The 19,302-nt window shown below is 50.9% G+C and overlaps 7 protein-coding genes across 7 annotated transcripts; 4 read left to right on the forward strand and 3 right to left on the reverse strand.

Annotated features, from left to right (window-relative positions):
• Nucleotides 1-140: 140 nt before the first annotated feature.
• acoC (aconitase family protein) lies at nucleotides 141-3,085 on the forward strand (the record flags this gene model as incomplete). Its single annotated transcript, XM_040894705.1, has 8 exons — nucleotides 141-225; nucleotides 283-695; nucleotides 751-933; nucleotides 997-1,356; nucleotides 1,415-1,955; nucleotides 2,024-2,352; nucleotides 2,409-2,586; nucleotides 2,639-3,085. The coding sequence occupies 8 exons, from the start codon at nucleotides 141-143 to the stop codon at nucleotides 3,007-3,009; spliced, it is 2,460 nt and encodes an 819-aa protein (XP_040752657.1). The 3' UTR covers nucleotides 3,010-3,085.
• Nucleotides 2,656-5,470, reverse strand: P175DRAFT_0459631 (Zn(II)2Cys6 transcription factor). Its single transcript, XM_040894706.1, has 7 exons — nucleotides 5,339-5,470; nucleotides 5,165-5,271; nucleotides 4,765-5,112; nucleotides 4,275-4,712; nucleotides 3,949-4,217; nucleotides 3,374-3,892; nucleotides 2,656-3,302 (listed from the first exon to the last, which is right to left on the reverse strand). The coding sequence occupies exons 1-7, from the start codon at nucleotides 5,429-5,431 to the stop codon at nucleotides 3,145-3,147; spliced, it is 1,932 nt and encodes a 643-aa protein (XP_040752658.1). The 5' UTR covers nucleotides 5,432-5,470; the 3' UTR covers nucleotides 2,656-3,144.
• Nucleotides 5,471-5,717: 247 nt separating this feature from the next.
• On the forward strand, nucleotides 5,718-7,244 carry P175DRAFT_0436632 (MmgE/PrpD family protein; the record flags this gene model as incomplete). Its single annotated transcript, XM_040893815.1, has 2 exons — nucleotides 5,718-5,963; nucleotides 6,039-7,244. The coding sequence occupies 2 exons, from the start codon at nucleotides 5,718-5,720 to the stop codon at nucleotides 7,242-7,244; spliced, it is 1,452 nt and encodes a 483-aa protein (XP_040752659.1).
• Nucleotides 7,245-7,798: 554 nt separating this feature from the next.
• On the reverse strand, nucleotides 7,799-9,757 carry crmC (siderochrome-iron transporter crmC; the record flags this gene model as incomplete). The annotated part of the gene is made up of 2 exons (XM_040900410.1): nucleotides 9,449-9,757; nucleotides 7,799-9,347 (listed from the first exon to the last, which is right to left on the reverse strand). The coding sequence occupies exons 1-2, from the start codon at nucleotides 9,676-9,678 to the stop codon at nucleotides 7,799-7,801; spliced, it is 1,779 nt and encodes a 592-aa protein (XP_040752660.1). The 5' UTR covers nucleotides 9,679-9,757.
• A 1,501-nt stretch (nucleotides 9,758-11,258) lies between these two features.
• P175DRAFT_0524059 (ATP-binding cassette transporter YOR1) lies at nucleotides 11,259-15,842 on the forward strand. Its single transcript, XM_040899344.1, has 3 exons — nucleotides 11,259-11,676; nucleotides 11,760-14,396; nucleotides 14,460-15,842. The coding sequence occupies exons 1-3, from the start codon at nucleotides 11,389-11,391 to the stop codon at nucleotides 15,765-15,767; spliced, it is 4,233 nt and encodes a 1,410-aa protein (XP_040752661.1). The 5' UTR covers nucleotides 11,259-11,388; the 3' UTR covers nucleotides 15,768-15,842.
• Nucleotides 15,843-16,398: 556 nt separating this feature from the next.
• P175DRAFT_0501901 (uncharacterized protein) lies at nucleotides 16,399-16,746 on the forward strand. The gene has a single exon (XM_040897265.1). The coding sequence runs from the start codon at nucleotides 16,419-16,421 to the stop codon at nucleotides 16,605-16,607; it is 189 nt and encodes a 62-aa protein (XP_040752662.1). The 5' UTR covers nucleotides 16,399-16,418; the 3' UTR covers nucleotides 16,608-16,746.
• A 143-nt stretch (nucleotides 16,747-16,889) lies between these two features.
• On the reverse strand, nucleotides 16,890-19,232 carry P175DRAFT_0557933 (putative phosphatidylglycerol specific phospholipase C; the record flags this gene model as incomplete). The annotated part of the gene is made up of 4 exons (XM_040900807.1): nucleotides 16,890-17,969; nucleotides 18,042-18,661; nucleotides 18,796-19,150; nucleotides 19,221-19,232. 4 exons carry the CDS (start codon nucleotides 19,230-19,232, stop codon nucleotides 17,166-17,168), a joined length of 1,791 nt encoding a protein of 596 aa, XP_040752663.1. The 3' UTR covers nucleotides 16,890-17,165.
• Between the last annotated feature and the right edge of the window lie 70 nt (nucleotides 19,233-19,302).

Here is a 19,302-nt window from a genome sequence, read left to right on the forward strand (position 1 = left end):
ATCTCCGGGCCGCAAACGGGCCGCGGACGTGCCGGACGAATCGCGGGGTTTGGGCTCATGCGTTTATTTATATACATGTGAAGCTTGGAAGTCGCTCATGTTTATTCCCTGAATAAATCAATCAACGTAGTATTCCAGACATGGCCGATATAAAACAGTCTAGTATCCAGCAGTTGCTGCAAACACTGCACCAAAGCCGGAGGATCAGCTTCTCTGACCAAGAAGGTAGGTACCGAGTCGTGGGTGGTTTTGTGCAAAGCTGTATAACTGACTGGGAAACAGCGAAAGAGCTAGAAGCATATCCTAGCATTACTAGCCAGCTGCTGCACATCGTCAAGCTTCTCCAGACCTACAAGCATTCCCGTGAAGCCAATGCTTTGTCGGATGTGCTGGAAATCTGTCACCGACCGGGGGAGCTTGGGGGACTCGGAGTGACAGAATCGGTCAAATGCACCGCCAAACAAGAATCGGAGCTTATCTTTCTCGTATCTTCGTGGCTGGAATCGCTGAACTCGGCAGATAGAGCAAAATCTCCTCCTACACCACTCCTAGCTCGACCGTTAGGTCGGCGAGGAATGACCCTTAGCGAGAAAATCTTTGCCCTTCATGACACCGAGAGGAGAGGCTGGGTGATTCCAGGTGAACTGATTCGAGTGGATGTCGACTGGGTTATTGCTTCCGAGGCTTCATGGGCAGTAAGAACCCTGCCTCGTGGCTGGTATGTTGAATGTATGAGTAACGGAGCTATAGGGCATGGAACGAACTTACAATATGCTTGGGAAACCGGGGATCTTCCGAAATGACCGCTTTTGGCTGGCAGGAGACCATGTGGTCGACCCTCGTGTCAATAATCTGCCCAAGGTGCAGGCATTGATTGACGCCAGCGAGAGAGCCAAGCGGGTATTCAAGATGACGGATTATCAAGGAATGAATGTGAGTATTGACATAGGCCCCCCGTGCAATTTAGATGGAGTGGCAAAAATAACAATATACTAGTATACTATTCTGCACACCGAGTTCTATAGGTCCCGAGTTCAACCTGGAATGATAGTGATTGGATCTGATTCGCATACCTGTTCTTCCGGGGCCCTAGGTGGCCTTGCAATTGGGTTAGGAGCAGCGGATGTCACATTACCCCTGGTGACTGGAGAAACGTGGTTCAAGGTTCCCGAGTCTATTAACATTCGTTTGGTTGGGACACCGAAGCCTGGAATTGGAGGAAAGGATACCATTCTATACATTCTGCAGCAGCTTAAGCGAAACACCGTCGCTGCAGATCGAATTGTTGAGTTTACCGGGCCAGGGACTAAACACCTATCATGCGATGCTCGATTCGCAATATGCAATATGACAACGGTACGAAACTGGGATTCCCGGAATTGAAATATCTAGAGCATACTGACAAAGATGGTAGGAGTTTGGCGGCATCACCGGTGTGTTTGTCCCGGATCAGATTACGCATGACTTCATCCGGCAACGACACCTGCCTCGACACAAGAATGCAGGGGTCTACTTCAAGCCCGACGATGATGCCCATTACGCTGAAGTCCATGAGATCGATCTCGGCCGTGTGAGATCGTTTATAGCAAAGTACCCCAATCCGGATGATGTTGTCCAGGTTGCAGATGTGGAGGGAATGCCCTTAGACGGTTGTTTTATTGGTGCATGCACAACCGCTGAAGAAGACCTGATTTTGGCTGCTCTTGTTCTCGAACAGGGACTGAAACGCGGGCTAAAACCGGGCCCCCATGGCACACGGAAGGTTGTTCCTGGGTCTATGCCTATCCTACACCGTCTTCGAGAACTCGAACTCACCACAATTTACGAAGACGCTGGGTTTGAGATTGGTGTTCCAGGATGCAGCTACTGCGTTGGAATGTCCGCTGATCAGGCTGGCCCGGGAGAAGTGTGGTTGTCGTCGCAGAATCGGAATTTCGAGAACCGGATGGGAAAAGGTAGGTAGAATTAAAAACCATTTGCCCTAGATGGTGCCGTTAATCAAGGTCTCACTGAACGAATATAGGTTCAATCGGAAACCTCGCTTCGGCTGCTACCGTTGCAGCATCTTCATTTGAAATGAAAGTGCGAGACCCACAGGAATATCTCGATGATATTGACCTCGACCGATGGCACTGTCTTCGTGGCATCTCACCTGCCCCAGCTGAGTTCCCTGCGGAACAGGGCGTGACTTATGTCGAGCCAAGCGGCTTGTCTGTAGGAGAAAGTAGAAGCTCGAAAGAGAAGCTGGAATCATCGCTACAAGAGGAAGGCGAAAGCACACTATCCAATCCCCACGGCGACATCATGGCAGGAAAAGTTCAACGTTTAGGCGATTTTATTGATACGGACGCGGTGTGTTTCTTTTGAGTTATTTCGAGAGTTTGGTTGCAAAGACTGACCTTGACTAGCTGGCCCCTGCTGAATTCCTCATGAATATGAAGAGCAATGAGCTTAGCGGTTTTCACTGCCTACAACACACTCATCCGGCGTTCCGACAGAGAGTGAAAGACGGGTTTAATATTGTGGTTGCTGGAGAGGCATTCGGATGTGGATCATCGCGTGAACAGGCCGTGATGGCACTTTTAGGTATGTTATTCGGCATTCCGTTCGGCAAGATACGGATCTAATCTGTGTGCAGGTTGTGGTGTCCAATGCGTCATTGCCAAATCATTTGCTTTCATATTCCAACGTAACATGCCAAACCTCGGTCTCCTCGGCATCACTATACAGGATAAAGCATTTTATGATGAAGCTAAAGACGGGGCTGAGGTATCTATTGACTTGACTTGCAAGACAATTGACGTGGGTGGTGGAAGGAAATTCGAATTCCAACTGAGCCAGATGGAGAGGGAGCTTTTCCAGTACGGCGGAATAGCTTCTGCATTCCAGAAATTTGGAAACCGACTGTTTGAGAAAATGACAACACCGAAAAATCTCGGGAGTGCAAAGGACATGTTTATGACAGGTGATGGGGAAACTGCTCAACCGCATGCGAATTTGCAGTGGTAGTATGTGTCTTCTCATAAGGGCCTCGTATTAGCTCTTATAATTACACCCTATGCATTGGCCTATGCCTCGAAAAATCGCCCATAGAGTAGAAAAAAAAAATCCACGGCAAGTGACCAAAGACGATCGAGTCTGCTCCTAAGATACCGGAAACCCATCGCAATCTAGACTAAACGGAAGCAATGCCAGCATTTCCGCATCAACGACATCTGCCAGCGTTAGTACATCGCAGTCGGTGTTGTCTTGGGAAGCGTCCAGCATGCTTTCCTGGGTAGAGGAGTTGGACGGCTTCGTTCCTATCGCATGTTAGACCGCTGTACTGCGACTTTCACAGCCCTTGAACTGAGGCTTGGAGAATGTAACTTACGAGAAGGGGGTGTACTTGGTCCACCTCGCTGTCCGCCAAATTCCTCTCTCCAGGCCCATAGTGAGTCGTTGACCAAACTTGCCGATAGGCGATTTTTGAGTATAAGCCCGGGATCTTTATCGCATTGACTGATTCTGGCCTGGGCACTCCAGAGCTGTGTAAGGATCTTTGTCATCCTTCCTGGCAGATCGTTGTCTTCAATCGATATACGGCGGGTAAGGGAGATGGCGGCATTGAAGGCACATTTCCCGCTCTCGATATTCACGAAGGCACCGAGGTTTGAATAGCTGAGCTTCATAATGAACATAGCCGCAAGCGAGATGATGCGGAAGTAGGATACTGGGCCATACTTCATCGCTTCGGACGAAACCTCCCAGTGATTGAGTTTTAAGATCACTTCACAGGCCGTGTGGAAGGCACGAAGGAGACCTTGTTTCCGTGCATCCGACCCGCTACTATTAAGCAGATAGAAAACATACAGCTGGAGGCCAGCTCCGTGGAGTAAAACCTTATTGTACTCTGTGCTTGTCGTATTAGCATCATATCGACTTCCCCCCAGAGTGAAAATGACTCACCCGAAAGCTGTTCGGACAACGAAGAACACAGATCAATGTATTCACTCTCTAGCAGGGCCAAAAGGGACATTCCCTCCGCCGGATGAGGAAGGCCAGTGGAAGCGTGGGGATGACCGGACATGAAATTGTATACGCGGGTAGAGAAGCGCGCAATTATGAGTTGATGTTTCAGGGCCAAAGGAATGATAGTAGTAGTATCATCTCGATTACACAGACGGTCAATCATCCAATCGGATGATATCCAAAGTTGACCCTCTGTAGTCAAAACACTATAAAACTCGGTTAATGCAATTATTCCCGAAAGAGACAAAGAAATCTGGCCCTACGTCTGGGAAGCAATATAGCAGGTCGCCCATATCCGTGCTGCTTCAGCGATTTCAGTAGGGCTTAACCGTTTTTTGGTTCGCGAGAATTCCTGGATAGCCTCGGGACGGTGGAGACCCAGTCGTACTGCAATGGTTTGAGCCGCAGAGAGAAGGATAGAGGTAATATCGGAGGACAGTGATGACGTTGGAAAGGGCCACAGACAGACGAGAAGAATAGACTGAACGGCGTGCCACGTCTGCGGAGGGTTGGAGATAGTATCCCAAAGCATTTTCTTTACCGGCGCCGTAAGATTCACAAACAATCCCGGTTCGTCGGCATAACGACGAGACGAGACGAGTGTGACAGTCCAGAAGAGCAACGGAGAGCCTGCATAGTATGAATCTGGGGAAACTCCAGGGTCTAGCAGAGGTATGTAAGGATGGTAATATTGGAAGAATCTAGGGACGGTTAGACACTAGTGGCAATCAAAAGAAAGAAAGGCTTGCTCACATTTGGAACAACATATCGATCCGAGACCCAGGAAAATGCAGGCCATCGAGAGACCTTGAAGCAGTCGACGAGGCCGCGGTGAGGTGGCTGTCTAATGAATTCTGCGGATGCAGCAACGGAGGAACTGGGGTGTTCTGTGTGTTCTCCAGGGCTGCGGAGGGTAAGCCTGGGATCAAGAAGGCCTCATTGGCTTCAGATGGCCTGCCATCCACCACAGCCGAAGACACATGCGGGCTGAACGAGTCGTCTGGGGCGGAAGCGCCTTGAAGCGCAGAAGCCGTAGATCCTGGAAGCGTAGAAACGGAAGATCGAAGACTCTGGATTTCTTTTTCGAGCGCCTCAAGCCTTCTTTGTGAATGTTAGCAATAGTTATTCAACTCATAGAGGCATCCTGACATACTCTCTCCGGTTAACGCGTTGAAATGCCTGGTCTACTTTACAGTCATGCCCCATTCGCCGACACCTGGTGCAGGGAATAGCCCCTCCCGTCGACAATTCACATCGAATCTACATATATATCCCATTGGTCAGTTCTTCCTTGATGTCCGGGTGGATTGAACTGGACTTGTCCCACCTTAGCTTGGCGACATTGCCGACATGCGATCCGTTTACTGCGGTAGCGCGGGGACCCGGATGAAAGGTTAGGATTATGTGCTATATTGGCCATGGCACATATGTAGGGGAGGGCGGCAACGACGCGCTGAGCTATGCCTGGTCCAGCCCGATCATATCATGCTGGGGAGAGCAGTCGGTTTTTATCCCGCATACGGGCCGAGAAACGGTTATGTACTCACCCGGCTTAGTTAACTAAATACGGAGTAGTTAGTTAACTAGCTAACTGTGGATGAGGCCGTCTGGAGGTGGAGGCCGAATGCGGGCCGAATGCGAGGGGAAAATAAAGACTTCATCTCGGGCTAACTTGAGACGGGTTGTTATGTATTGCAAAGACCATCATGGCCTCAAATCCCATTCCATCTGCCCAGACTCGTCCAGGTGTGACGCACCAGCTTTGTGCCTGGGTTGACAATCTCAAACTAGACGACATTCCCGAGGATGTACGAACTCGAACCAAGTATCTCATCCTCGATGGGCTCTGCTGTGCCATTGTCGGGGCCCATCTCCCGTGGACGGAGAAGGCCGTGGGTGCCATTCTTGATATGGAGCCCGCCGGGGACTGCCCAGTTTGGGGATATGAAAAGGTACGGCCCGGCCATCTTGAGATAGTATATTGCATCAGTTTCGGGCCAGAATTGTTAATTTGAAGAATGAATTAGAAAGTTGGACCTTTACCCGCAGCTCTCATGAATAGTACCGCCCTGCAAGGGTTTGAGCTTGACGACTGGCATTCTATGGCGCCACTGCACTCCAATGCGCTGCTCCTTCCGGCCCTGCTAGCTGCCGCATCGCAGCAGAAGGCTCGCGGGATGTCGCCAACTACCGGAGCTAGTCTCATTGTATCCACGGTTGTTGGCTACGAGACAGGTCCTCGTGTTGGTCTATGTCTGTACGGCACCCACATGCTTACGAGGGGATGGCACTCGGGCGTGGTGTTCGGTCATGCCGCCTCAGCGGTAGCCGTGAGCAAATTACTCGATTTACCAACGGACAAGATTGAGGATGCTGTCGGCATCGCTTGCACCCAAGCTTGTGGTCTGATGTCTGCGCAGTTCAGCAGCGATGCAAAGCGAATGCAGCACGGCTTTGCAGCCCGGAATGGCCTTTTTGCCGCACTTCTCGCCAAGGGCGGATATTCCGGCATCAAGAAAGTTTTTGAGGAGCCCTACGGAGGCTTTCTGACGGTGTTCAGCCAAGGGTCGGGCAAGGAACCTCCTTATTTGGAAAATGAACTGGTGAAAGGGCTCGGGCAGACTTGGCTCTTGGATGCCATTCGAGTGAAGCCCCATGCGGCCATGGCAGGCACTCACTGCACAATTGACACCGTTGCGGCTCTCCAGAAGGCCCATCCACAAAAGCTGGAAGATTTGTCCGCCATCAAGGGTATCAAAATCGAAATGTCCGAGCCAGCTTATCACCATGGGGGATGGAAAGCCCATCGACCTTTGACGACGACTGGTGCTCAGATGAGCTGTGCCTATGTGGCCGCCGTGCAGCTCATTGATGGACAGGTCTCCCTCGCGCAATTCCACCAGAGCCTCTTAGATCGAGATAGGATCTGGGAACTAGTCAATAAGACAGAGTGCTACCATACACCTGAACTGGGTGAGAAATATGAACAGCGGGTGACTATCACCTTCAGTGACGGCAGTATCATCACCAAAACATTGGATGCACCCAAAGGAGTCAACCCCCCATTATCTAACCAAGAGATTCTTGATAAATATCGCAAGTTCACAAAGGGACTGATCGATGACGAGCGACGAAATTCAATAGAGAAATTGGTGCTGGGACTGGAAGAGCTGGACGATGTGACTTCCCTGGAAGAGCTGCTGGCTGGGCCGATCTTGAATCCAATTGCTTAAAGTGTACGTATGCTTATACGCCTTATAGGCCGTATCTCCAGTGAGAAAAGGCAGTTTGGGAGATCCCTTTGCTATTGGAAGAGAGCAAGGCCCGGGTTGTTATTGCTGACGTCTAGAAGCGATTCTATTTGCCTTGGAATTCCTCCAGGAAAACCCCTACCCCCGTTTATTTTATTTTATTTTTCTTCCAGTCTACTTGATTAACTGCTTGCTTTCCATGTGATAATAAAGCTGTATCCCGCGAGCCCCAACTCCCGTTTAGCTCACTCCCGAATTTTGAGATCTGCTTTGTTTCTTCCTTGTTCTTTGCTTCGAGGACCCGCCCAGTTATTTCCAGGACCAATAATGCCCCAGTATATCATCAGTGGAGGGAGATTTGGAAGCCATGATAGTATTTCCAAGTGGGCCAAGAATGCATGCGAGGGAAAATGAGCATATTAATCATAATCCCGAAACTCGTGCTACATTGGTGGTGGAACAGGGCTGGAATCCCACCTAATCACAAGATACTGTTGGGCAACAATCTTCCTCCATGCCGTTGAATGAAATGGGCGTTAGATGACGGTTCCCTTCATTTGCTTTTTATCCACACTGTAGTTTTTCCACATCGCAACCGCAGGGAAAGCAAGGATGAGGATCGCGGTGGCTGCAATACACTCGTACTTTTGGCTCGTGGCCCACGCGTGATTGAGAGCGGACCTAGTGGCGCTGCCCGGAGGATATGCCAGCTGAGCAGCGGAACCGCCGAGATAGAGGGTATCAAGGTCGGACTGGGTATCATTGGGCAGTGCGCTGCGCAGCGCCTGCGGAAAGGTGTTGGAGTAGATAGCCACGGCGACAGCGTAGCCAATGGAGCCCCCAAGGCTGGAGCATAGACCCAACATCGCGACCAGCATGGGGATACTGTCGCGGTCTGCCGCGGCCATGACGGCCATATCAATGCCAATGACGAGGGTGCCGCCAGAGAAGGCAATAAAGATCTGGCACATAATCAGGTACCCGATTTGAGTCTCGCTACCACGGAAGTGAATCATGAGCCCGGCCCCAAGCAGGAACAGCGGGACTCCAAAAAACAGACAGACATTCTTGAAGTACTTGGTCTGGCGGATCCAAATCCCAAAGACCACGGACCAAATGCTGGCGCCCACGGTATAGGTTTGCGTCACATATCCCGTGTCCGTGGTGTTGAGGTTGTAGACCACCTGCACGTAATAATACAAGTACTGATCCCAGGTGTTGTAGTTGAAAAAGACCAGGGCGGATAAGACGCATGCCCCCAGAACAGTCCGCTTCTTAAACAGCTCCCACTTGATAAAATGGGTCGACACAAAGTAGCTCTCCCATATGGCAAAGACCGGGAAGAGGAGAATGCCAATCACGACCATGGTGATAAACGTGGCGGAGGAGTATCCCCCATACCCGTAGATCTCCAGACTGAACGGTAAGAGGAACAGGACAAAGGCCGCCATGAGGAGAAAGCCGCCGATGATGTCAAACTCATGAAAGTAATGCACAATCGACTGTAGAGTCGTACGGCCGCTTGGGGTTTTAACGAAGAGACCCATCTTCTCCGCCTTTCGCTGGTAAAACTTGAAGACGAAGGCGAGAGGAACGAAAACGAAAAAGATGATGATAGCGAAACAGCCGTAAGACCATCGCCAGGTTGATCGTTGCTGGAATGCTTGAGCAGCTATGGGTCCGACAAATGCCGTACATATGCTCGGCGTGCCAATAAAGGCGTAAAGAAACGCTCGATTGCGCAGGCCAGACAAGTCCACAATGAAGATACTGAGGATGAAATTGACCACATTGTAGCTGATCCAATACAATGTATATCCCGCGGCAAAGCTATTGGGGCCATTGCAGGAAGCGATGATGATAAGACCGAGGACAAGAACCCCGACAAACACCAGATAGCCCTCGGCACGGCCCCAGAGATTGAGAATTTTGGCAATCGGCAGCTGGATAACCCCGCTGACAATGGTTGAGACAATGTAGGCCTGGGAAATCTGAGGGGCCGATGCGAAGCCCGCATAAGCATAATAAATCATGTTGTTGCTGATCGACAATTGTAAGGAGGTGATGAAGAAGCACAGCCAGATCCTATCACACGCGGTGTTGAGTTAGCAGACGTGTCTTTCCTCTTTTCTCTCGGTGTGGCCCTCTCTGTCCCAAGATCATGATGGCTGGCATGGCTTTCTTACCAGGCGAAGATGCCATAAACGGCGGTTTTAGACCAAACCAAGGCCGCCGCTTCTGCTTTCTGCACGCCCATTTGGGCATCCTGGGTGATCTCATTCGGATGCTGAATGACTTCCTTTTCGTTCTCTTCCACCAGACTCAATGTGTCGGACGTCGTCTCCCCAGGGTCCACCCGGTCAGCGCCGATATGATTCTCCAGGATAGGGTTGTCAGTGGGTGCGGCGGCGGCCATGGCGATTACGAACAGGTCGGTGGCTTCAAGATAGAAAGAATTGAGAAAAGCTGGAGTGAATTGTTGTTCTTATACTTTGGATCGGTGTGTATGGTAGTTGCCGGGGGCTTATTTAGTTCGTATTTTTTTTTCTTTATTCCCAGACAGTTCCTGAATAGTAGATCCAGCCATGTTCCCGGTGTATAACAGAAGGGAAATATATGCTCAAACTTTCTCATCCTATTTCCATGGACCAATCATGCGAAGAGTCCCGTAGCAATTTATTCATAAAGTATCGATTGAGTAAGATAACCTTGACGGATCCTTAGGTTTAATCTCTTTGATGGTTGATTCATCCTTTATATAACTTGAAATATTCCATGATGATAGAGTGAGCGTACAATGTGACTAGAATCGGTACGGTTCTAGAAAAGATCTTCTCGGTGAATACGTTTTGGTTTCTAGGCGGAAGACAAGTAGACCAGTGAAGCCCAACGAACTTCCCCCTTCTCTGCTGTATTTCCTGCTTAAAGTGTTTCAATAGTAAAGTACCTCGCATCGTTCCGTGTTTATAGAAATTCCGCAAGGCTTTGAGGCCAGAGGCTTGAGTGCAACGTGAGGCTGGGGACTCGGTAAGAGCCCTACAGAACTACGCCCTCGTAACCGGTTTTCTGCCCCGGCTAATGCTATTAGTGTACTTGCGGGGGGACCTTTGCAGTGTGAACGAAGAGGAACTTGAACTGGCTATCTTACATTGCCTCCGCTCGACGGTCGAAATCCGGGCGAGAGAGGATATTTCACGTTGTTTCCTCTGGCGATTTAGAACGATCTTAGGCCGGAAGCCGGGTCTTCTAGGGCGGCACAGTTGAAACAAGTACTTTAAATATCCCATAGCGAGTTTTCAAGTATGGGGTTGCTAATAATACCTGGATCGTCGAGGAGTTAAGATTGTGGTGCAGGAGATGGTCTCCTACGTTGTCAGCCTTGAATTAGACCACTAGTTATGCAACGACATCCTTTTATTTCCTATTTCTTGATAGATATTGAAATATTAAACGATTAGAGCCGTACTCATAACTCAAGCGGACCGGTAGCTTTGTTATGCGTCTAGTTTTCGGAATACATACTGCAAATCATGAAGATCACCTCGTTTATCCATCCCTTGTCAGGAATATGCTAGGGGTCTTCAGGACAGGAATATTGCACATCTCAAGGTGAAGCGATCTACAGAATAAGACGCATCATCCTTCTGGGATAAGGGACCGAATGGCTGATTCCGGAAAAGTCCTTGGAACAGGTAGCGTGGGGACTGTCGGAGTATCCAAAGTCGGATCGGAATAGAATCTTTTAGGGCTCAGCGATTGACTTTATATCAGATCATACCTGGCTCCCTTTAAACAACTCGGCTGGGCTGTACTCCGTAGTTCCTCTGTACTCTGTACAAATCCCTAGTCTCATAGAATCTTAGATAATAAATTAATTCCATCCCACAAGTCGGCATTTTTAACCCCGACTTCTCCGCTGGTGGTGCTGTGGGATTATTAATGAATGGTGGAATGAGTTGATAGGCAGTGAAGCAGTGAAGCACTTCGCCTCTCGTCTCTTAATCTAAAAAGCCTAGGTTACCTTTCTTTTTTTTTGTCTGTTTTTTTTTTCTGTTTTCTCTTATTCGCGTTGAGTTCGGTTACCGAGCTGACATTTGCCCTCTTTGTCAGTCTCCGGAAAGGAATCATGGGGGTTTCTGACCCTCAACCCCAGACGTCCATGGCACACGAGAAGGAGTTCAACTTTGAAAAGGCATCCTCGGACGGTTCCTCCGCTTCAGCTCAAGAAGCCAAAGATGCGGATCTTAGCCAACAGCCCGAACTGGACCCGAGGAAGACGAGGTGGTATCGGCGACTCAATCCCTTGCGGATGGGAAAAATTCCCCCTGTACCAACCGAGCGGGCGGTATCTAGGGAATATGGAGCCTCATTCCTGAGCGTGGCTTATTTCCAATGGATGTCTCCATTGATGAGGGTGCGTCGTTCTCTCTTGCTTGTTTTTTTTCCTGCCCGGTTATGTAGGTATAGGAATAAATATTGACAGGGCATCCCCCTTAGGTGGGCTATCTTCGACCGCTCGAGCTGCACGACATCTGGACAGTCAATCCAGATCGAGCAGCTGATGTGCTATCGAACCGGTTGGAAGCCGCCTTGGACCGTCGGACTCGGGCTGGGAGCAAGCGGCCCCTGGTTTGGGCGCTTTACGATACCTTTCGATTCGAGTTCCTGCTAGGTGGAATCTGCCAGCTCTTCAGTTCACTGCTTTTGGTCTTCGCCCCCTATTTAACCCGTTATTTGATTGCGTTTGCGACTCAGGCCTATATGGCCCAACACTTGGGATATGCCGCCCCCCATATCGGTCACGGCATGGGCTTTGTTATCGGAATTACCTGCATGCAATCCCTCCAAAGTCTCTGCACTAACCAATTCCTTTATCGGGGCCAGATGGTCGGTGGCCAAATCCGGGCCGTTTTAGTTCTCCAGATTTTCAACAAGGCGCTGAAGCTCTCAGGGCGCGCAAAGGCAGGGGGACAACCGACTCCAGAGGAGCAGAAAGACATCAAAGCGCGAGAGGCAGCCAACGACGAAATGCTGAAAAAGCCCAACGGGGAACCACCGAAGGACAAGGGAGATGCGAAAGGTAACACATTAGGCTGGAGCAATGGTCGTATCGTTGCCTTGATGAGTATTGATGTAGATCGAATCAACCTGGCATGCGGAATGTTCCACATGATTTGGACTGCCCCAATCTCGGTCATCGTCACCTTGGTCTTGCTGTTGATCAATATCGGCTACAGCTGTCTGTCCGGATATGCTCTGCTTGTTTTTGGGCTGCCTTTCTTGACCTTCGCCGTCCGGTTTTTGGTCAAACGACGCCGAAATATCAACAAACTCACCGACCAACGCGTAACTTTAACTCAGGAAATCCTACAAGCCGTACGATTTGTCAAGTATTTTGGCTGGGAAAGTAGCTTCCTCAACCGACTCAAGGAGATTCGCCACCGAGAGATCCGATCGATTCAAACGCTGCTCGCGGTTCGAAATGGCATCCTGTGTGTTTCACTGTCAATCCCAGTCTTTGCGTCCATGCTGGCTTTCATCACGTACGCCTTATCCAAACATGATTTGGATCCCGCGCCGATTTTCTCCTCCCTGGCTCTGTTCAACTCCCTGCGAATGCCTTTGAACATGTTGCCAATGGTTATTGGCCAGGTGACAGATGCGTGGACCGCAATCAACCGCATTCAAGAGTTTCTTCTCGCAGAGGAGCAACAGGAAGACATCAGACACAACCCAAGCATGGAGCCCGCTATTGAAATGGATCATGCATCGTTTACTTGGGAGCGTTACGCCGCTGATAAAGATGCTGACCGAGCCGAGAAGAAGGCAGGTGGACGAGCAATGAATAAAGCCGTCTCACCCCAGGATAACCAGCAGGGGGTGGACAAACCCTCGGCAGAGCCTTTCAAGCTCCAGGGGCTGGATCTTGACGTCCACAGAAATGAACTCATAGCAGTCATTGGCCCAGTAGGTTCCGGAAAGAGTTCTTTGCTATCTGCGCTGGCCGGCGATATGCGTTTAACCGCCGGTACAGTGCAGCTAAGCACGACGCGTGCATTTTGTCCACAATACACGTGGATTCAAAACACCTCCGTGCGAAACAACATCTTGTTTGGCAAAGATTACGATGAAGCATGGTATGACCAAGTGGTCGAGGCGTGTGCCCTGAAACCCGACCTGAAAATTCTTCCCAACGGGGATCAAACGGAAATTGGGGAGCGTGGTATCACAATTTCCGGAGGGCAGAAGCAGCGTCTAAACATTGCCCGGGCCATCTATTTCAACGCGGAACTGGTGCTTCTGGACGATCCGCTCTCCGCAGTCGATGCCCATGTCGGACGCCACATCATGGACAAGGCCATCTGCGGCCTTCTCAAAGGTCGATGCCGCATTCTGGCCACTCATCAGTTGCACGTCCTCAATCGATGTGACCGAATCGTGGTTATGGATGACGGCCATATCCATGCAGTCGGGTCCTTTGACGAGCTCTCGCGCGATAACGAACTGTTCCAGCGTCTACTTTCCACGGCTTCCCAAGACTCCACTGAGAAATCCGACGAGACCCCGGAAATTGCCGAGGAAGAGGAACACAAGGACCCCAAGGCATCTGCGGGACCCAAGCCTGCAGCAGCCGCCCTGATGCAACAAGAGGAGAGAGCCACTGCATCGGTCGGATGGGATGTCTGGAAGGCATATATCCAAGCTTCCGGTAGTTATTTGAACGCGGTTGCCATTCTCTTTTTCCTTGCCCTGTCCAACGTGGCCAATGTGTGGACCAGTTTGTGGCTTTCCTACTGGACTTCCGACAAATATCCAACCCTTTCAACCGGCCAGTATATTGGAATCTACGCTGCTCTCGGGGTGAGCGTGGTGGTCTTTATGTTTGCATTTTCCACCTATACGACGACTTGCGGCACCAACGCCAGCAAGACCATGTTGCAGCGTGCGATGACTCGAGTGCTTCGAGCGCCCATGTCGTTCTTCGATACCACGCCATTGGGACGAATCACCAACCGGTTCTCCAAGGATATTCAAGTCATGGACAATGAGCTTTCCGATGCGATGCGGATGTACGCGCTGACCATGACCATGATTATTTCCATTATGATCTTGATCATTGTTTTCTACCATTACGTGCGTGTTTTCGTTTGCTATCGTCCATCACCACTCCCCAGGTAGGGATGCTAACCTTGCTAGTTTGCGATTGCTCTCGCCCCGTTGTTCGTCCTCTTCCTCATGGCCGCCAACTACTACCGCGCGTCCGCCCGCGAGATGAAGCGCCACGAAGCCGTCCTTCGCTCTACAGTTTATGCGCGATTCGGTGAAGCCATTACCGGTACCGCGTCCATCCGTGCCTACGGAGTCCAGGCCCAATTCCGAGATAGCATCCGAGACTCCATCGATCTGATGAATGGGGCTTACTTCCTCACCTTTTCGAACCAGCGCTGGCTGAGTATCCGACTTGATGCGGTAGCCACCCTCTTGGTATTTGTCACTGGTGTCCTGGTAGTTACCTCGCGATTCGACGTGTCTCCCAGTATTTCCGGCTTGGTGCTCTCTTACATTCTTGCCATCGCTCAGATGCTCCAATTCACCGTGCGACAATTAGCGGAGGTTGAGAACAACATGAACGCCACAGAACGTGTGCACTACTACGGCACCGAGCTGGAAGAGGAGGCTCCCCTCCATCTGGCACCGGTTTCCCCAACCTGGCCCGAAACGGGCCGCATTAATTTTGATGACGTCCAGATGCGATATCGGGCTGGTCTCCCGTTAGTTCTCAAGGGCCTCACAATGGATGTCCGAGGAGGCGAACGCATTGGAATTGTCGGCCGGACTGGAGCCGGCAAGTCGAGTATCATGTCTGCTCTCTTCCGTCTCACCGAACTGTCGGGGGGCACAATCGAAATCGACGGCGTGAATATCGCAACCGTCGGTCTCCAGGACCTCCGCTCCCGGCTAGCCATCATCCCGCAAGATCCCACCTTATTCCGGGGCACAATCCGCTCTAACCTAGACCCCTTCCATGAGCACACCGATCTGGAACTCTGGTCCGCTCTCCGCCAGGCCCATCTGATCGACTCAGAGTCGGCTCCTGCGCAAAGCGGCGCCTCTACCCCTAAATCGCAGCTCACGCTTGACACAGCCGTGGACGAAGAGGGTCTCACCTTCTCCCTAGGTCAACGACAGCTCATGGCCCTCGCGCGGGCCTTGGTCCGTGACGCCCGCATCATCATATGTGACGAGGCAACATCTTCTGTCGACTTCGAAACCGATCAGCGGATTCAGGTGACGATGGCCCAGGGATTCCAGGGCAAGACACTGCTGTGTATTGCCCATCGTCTTCGCACGATCATTCACTACGATCGCATCTGTGTCATGGACCAGGGACAGATTGCGGAACTAGATACCCCGCTGAATCTATGGGATCAGACGCATGGTATTTTCCGAGCGATGTGTGATCAAAGTGGAATCTCGAGAGATGACATCCTAAGGAGTCAGTGATTTGCAGTACCAGACTACTAGAAGGCTAGGCCTAGTTTACCACTTTAATATCATTCTGATAAATGTCTATTTTTCCCTGCTACTCTTTACTCCCTCATTGGATAGAAGTACGTACTCCAGGCCTTATCGGCGACTAGGTGTGATATTTCGGAGAGCGAAGCTCCCCACTTGCTCTGGTCTAGAATTTCGTTTTTTGTGGCAGTTGATTGACAGCTGTTTCCTTGTCCGTACAAGTCCCGTAACAAGCTTTCCGGAATTCTAGGACGTTTGCTTGACTTGGGAGTTCGAAACGGCCTCGATTAAAACGGCCTGGACACCGTACGGGCGTCGCCGACGGTCTATTCGGGCCGCGAGTCAGCGTCGCGTGTCGGGCATTCAACTTTCCGGTGTGCCTGTTGGTTCGCTAGCATGTATGTGCCTGTCCCGGAGTGTTGCCTTGACATGGACTGGTACGCGACGGTGCTTTCGGCTTCCGGGCTCGAGAAGAACTTTGCTCGGTTTGCCCAAGGAGAGCAGACATCTCAGGGAGCAATGGACTGATGGTTATGTATGGGACAATGCTGGAGACATCGATTGGCGCCGTATCACGAGTGAAAACGGGTGTAGATACGACTGCACCAGCGGAGGAAGATTCTACACCATGACTACAGTATGACTAGTAAACTAATCTGGAGAAGGCCATCGAGCGGGGGGTCAATCTCCAGACAACACACAGAAGTCACCTCGATCGTGGAATCTGCCAGCAGTCCATTAACCTATCCCTGGGTCGTCCATACCCCCAGAGGTACAATCAACGCTCGGACGGTCATAATAGCGACCAACGGCTATACCTCCGCGTGATTACCCCAATACAAAGATAAAAGAAGGAGAATAGAAAGTGAGTCACCAAAGAAGAAGAAAGTGGTAGAGATTATTACCAGCTACCCAGGTAGTCCTGGAAATGGCACCGATGGAGGCTGGATCAGTGTTTCTATAGGATCGAACCTTCTACAGACTGGGGATTTTTTGCAGTTCTCCCGGGGGTGGTATCCATATTAGTTAATATATGTGGCGATTTGAATCAGCTACGTGGTGAGAACAAGTTTCCTAGGCCATATATCGAAGACGGCGATGAGAGATAAGCTCAACCATTATAAAACAACGGAATTTGTGGGACTAACAGTGTTTAGAGATTACTCTTAGGTGACAGCTAGCCCAAGTACATAAATACAGGAAAGACATTAAGCCCAAGTACATAAATACAAGAAAGACATCAATAGGTTCTGGGCGTGATGGGAGGAACAAAAGGCCCCAGGTAGAAATGGTTTCATGATGAAAATGCCCATGGAAAGATCACCAAAGGCTCCAAATTGCCTGTGACCTGTTTGTCTGCCGGGAAATTATGTCCATAGACGATGCTTAGACAGCCTTGGGGAAGGGCTTGGGGTTAGCCAGCGTAGCAACCGCATTGCGACGAGTGTGACCGATGAGATGGTCAAAAGCGGGGGAGTGAGAGACACGAGGAGTCAGGTCCTCAAGATCCCACAGGTAGCCGAGAGTCTTCAGAACGGAGGTGGCACTGTAGGAAGAAGTCTCGCCAGTGGCAGGGTTGATACCGTAGTTCTCGATGTATCCACGAGGAGCATAAGGAGAAACCAGCCAGGTGGGCATACGGCCACCAAGACGGTCGTAGGTAAGAGTGTAGTTGGCGCCATCGGGAGCGGTCTCGGTGTAGGTCTTGTTGTCAGGGCGGACAGCCAGAGGAGGGACAACGTGATCGAAGAAACCACCGGTCTCATCGTAGGTGATGAGAAGAAGGGTCTTATCCCACTGAGGACCAGTGCGGACAGCGTCGTAGATCTGCTTCAAGAGAACCTGGCCGAAAGAAACGTTACCGGAGGGATGCATGGAGTTGGTGTTGAGGCCACAGCAAGAGGGGTTGATATAGGAGAGCTGGGGGAGGAGACCGAGGTAGGCATCCTGGTAGAAGTTCTCCAGAGGGACAACGTTCTCCTTGGCGTTGGTAGCGGTCCAGTTGAAGAACATAGCATCGGAGAGGAAAGCACCGTTGGTGCCATCGTAGTTGCGCCACGAGATGTTCTTCTCGCTGGCAACCTGGAAGATGCTGGGGACATCAATGCCAGAGACATCGAAGGACTCGTCATTGGTGCCGTGACCATCGGCGGTACCAGCGATGGCACAGAGACGGTTAGGGTTGGTGGGCTGTTCCTTGCATTAGCGGCTTTTCTTTTCTTTTCTTTTCTTTTTCGCTTTTTGGATGGTAGGAAAACATACTCCGGGGACACACGAGTGCCAGTAGTTGAAGGTGGTGAACTCATCAACGAGGTCAACGAGAGTAGGGACCTCGGACTCAGAGTAGTATCCCATAACTTCCTCATGGGCCCGCTTGGCGGAGATGTTGTGGGAGACCATCTGGCGCTCGACGAAACCATCGAGGCTAGGAGTCAAGGTGCCGGCGGCAATGGCCTTGTCGTCGGGGTGGTAGGTGCCGAAGAACTCCATGTTGTTGCCAGTGACGGAGTGATCAGGGTCATGGATGACCGAGTCAAAGTCCTTGTAGTGGCTGCACCACTTCTTGCCCTTGGGCTCGGACACGTTCTGGGGGTTGCAGAAGCTGCCGCCGTTGTTGACGACATTGTCAAGACCCTGCCTGTGGATACCACCCAGCATGTTGTCGAAAGCACGGTTCTCCAGGAGAATCCAGACAACATTCTCAACCTTGTCCTTCAGGTTGGCAATGGATTCCTTGGAACCCGAGGCATAACCCCAAGGCTGTTGGGCTTTGGCAGGAACAGCCGCGGCAACGGCGCTGGTCGACAGACCGAGCAAGGGGATCAAGGTAGAGGTCTTCATGGCGGCTGAGAGATCAAGAACGTTGTTGCTTTGCACAGAAGCTATTTGGATGGAGCTGCCAGGATGGTTTTATATATCCCCCCGGGGGTAGCGTGGGAGGTCTTGATTCCGGATACCAAGACCGAACAGATTAATGCACTCCATGTCCACAATTCGAAATAGCGTGGTATCTAACAAATAATAAGCATGGCTCCTGGCCACATGGGAAGCAGATGGGATTCTACAGGCGGCGGATTCCTGCGTAAGCGAGTGGATGAACCCATGTCTTGGAGTAGGAGGATATTAGCGGATTCCGTGCCGACCGGATTGGTGTGTTTGACTAAACCCATCATGGGTCGATCTTGTAGGGTTACTCGGGAGATATTCTGGATATTCTTCTCCTCGTGAGCCCGAGAAGCGTGGCTTTGGTTTTCAAGGCTTGAACCAGGGAAGCTTTTCTGGAACTTGCTTAATTTCCGCATCACGTAACTGTCCCAAGGGTCTCCCGACTGGGCAAATCCAATAGAACCCGGCCTTAATGGCGCATTGGGCTATCATGTGTGGCATGATTGGGTCTGGGTTCTATCGCCGGGGGCCGCAGTGGGCGCCAATGGAACGTACCCGAGAGCGCATGCACCGCACTATATTCGAGGCTAGACAGAGGCGCTGGTTGATTGTTGCTGATCGTCTCCAACAGAGGTTT

The sequence above is a fragment of the Aspergillus ochraceoroseus genome (genome assembly GCF_002846915.1).
Source record: "Aspergillus ochraceoroseus IBT 24754 chromosome Unknown P175scaffold_4, whole genome shotgun sequence".
Lineage (NCBI taxonomy): Eukaryota > Fungi > Ascomycota > Eurotiomycetes > Eurotiales > Aspergillaceae > Aspergillus > Aspergillus ochraceoroseus.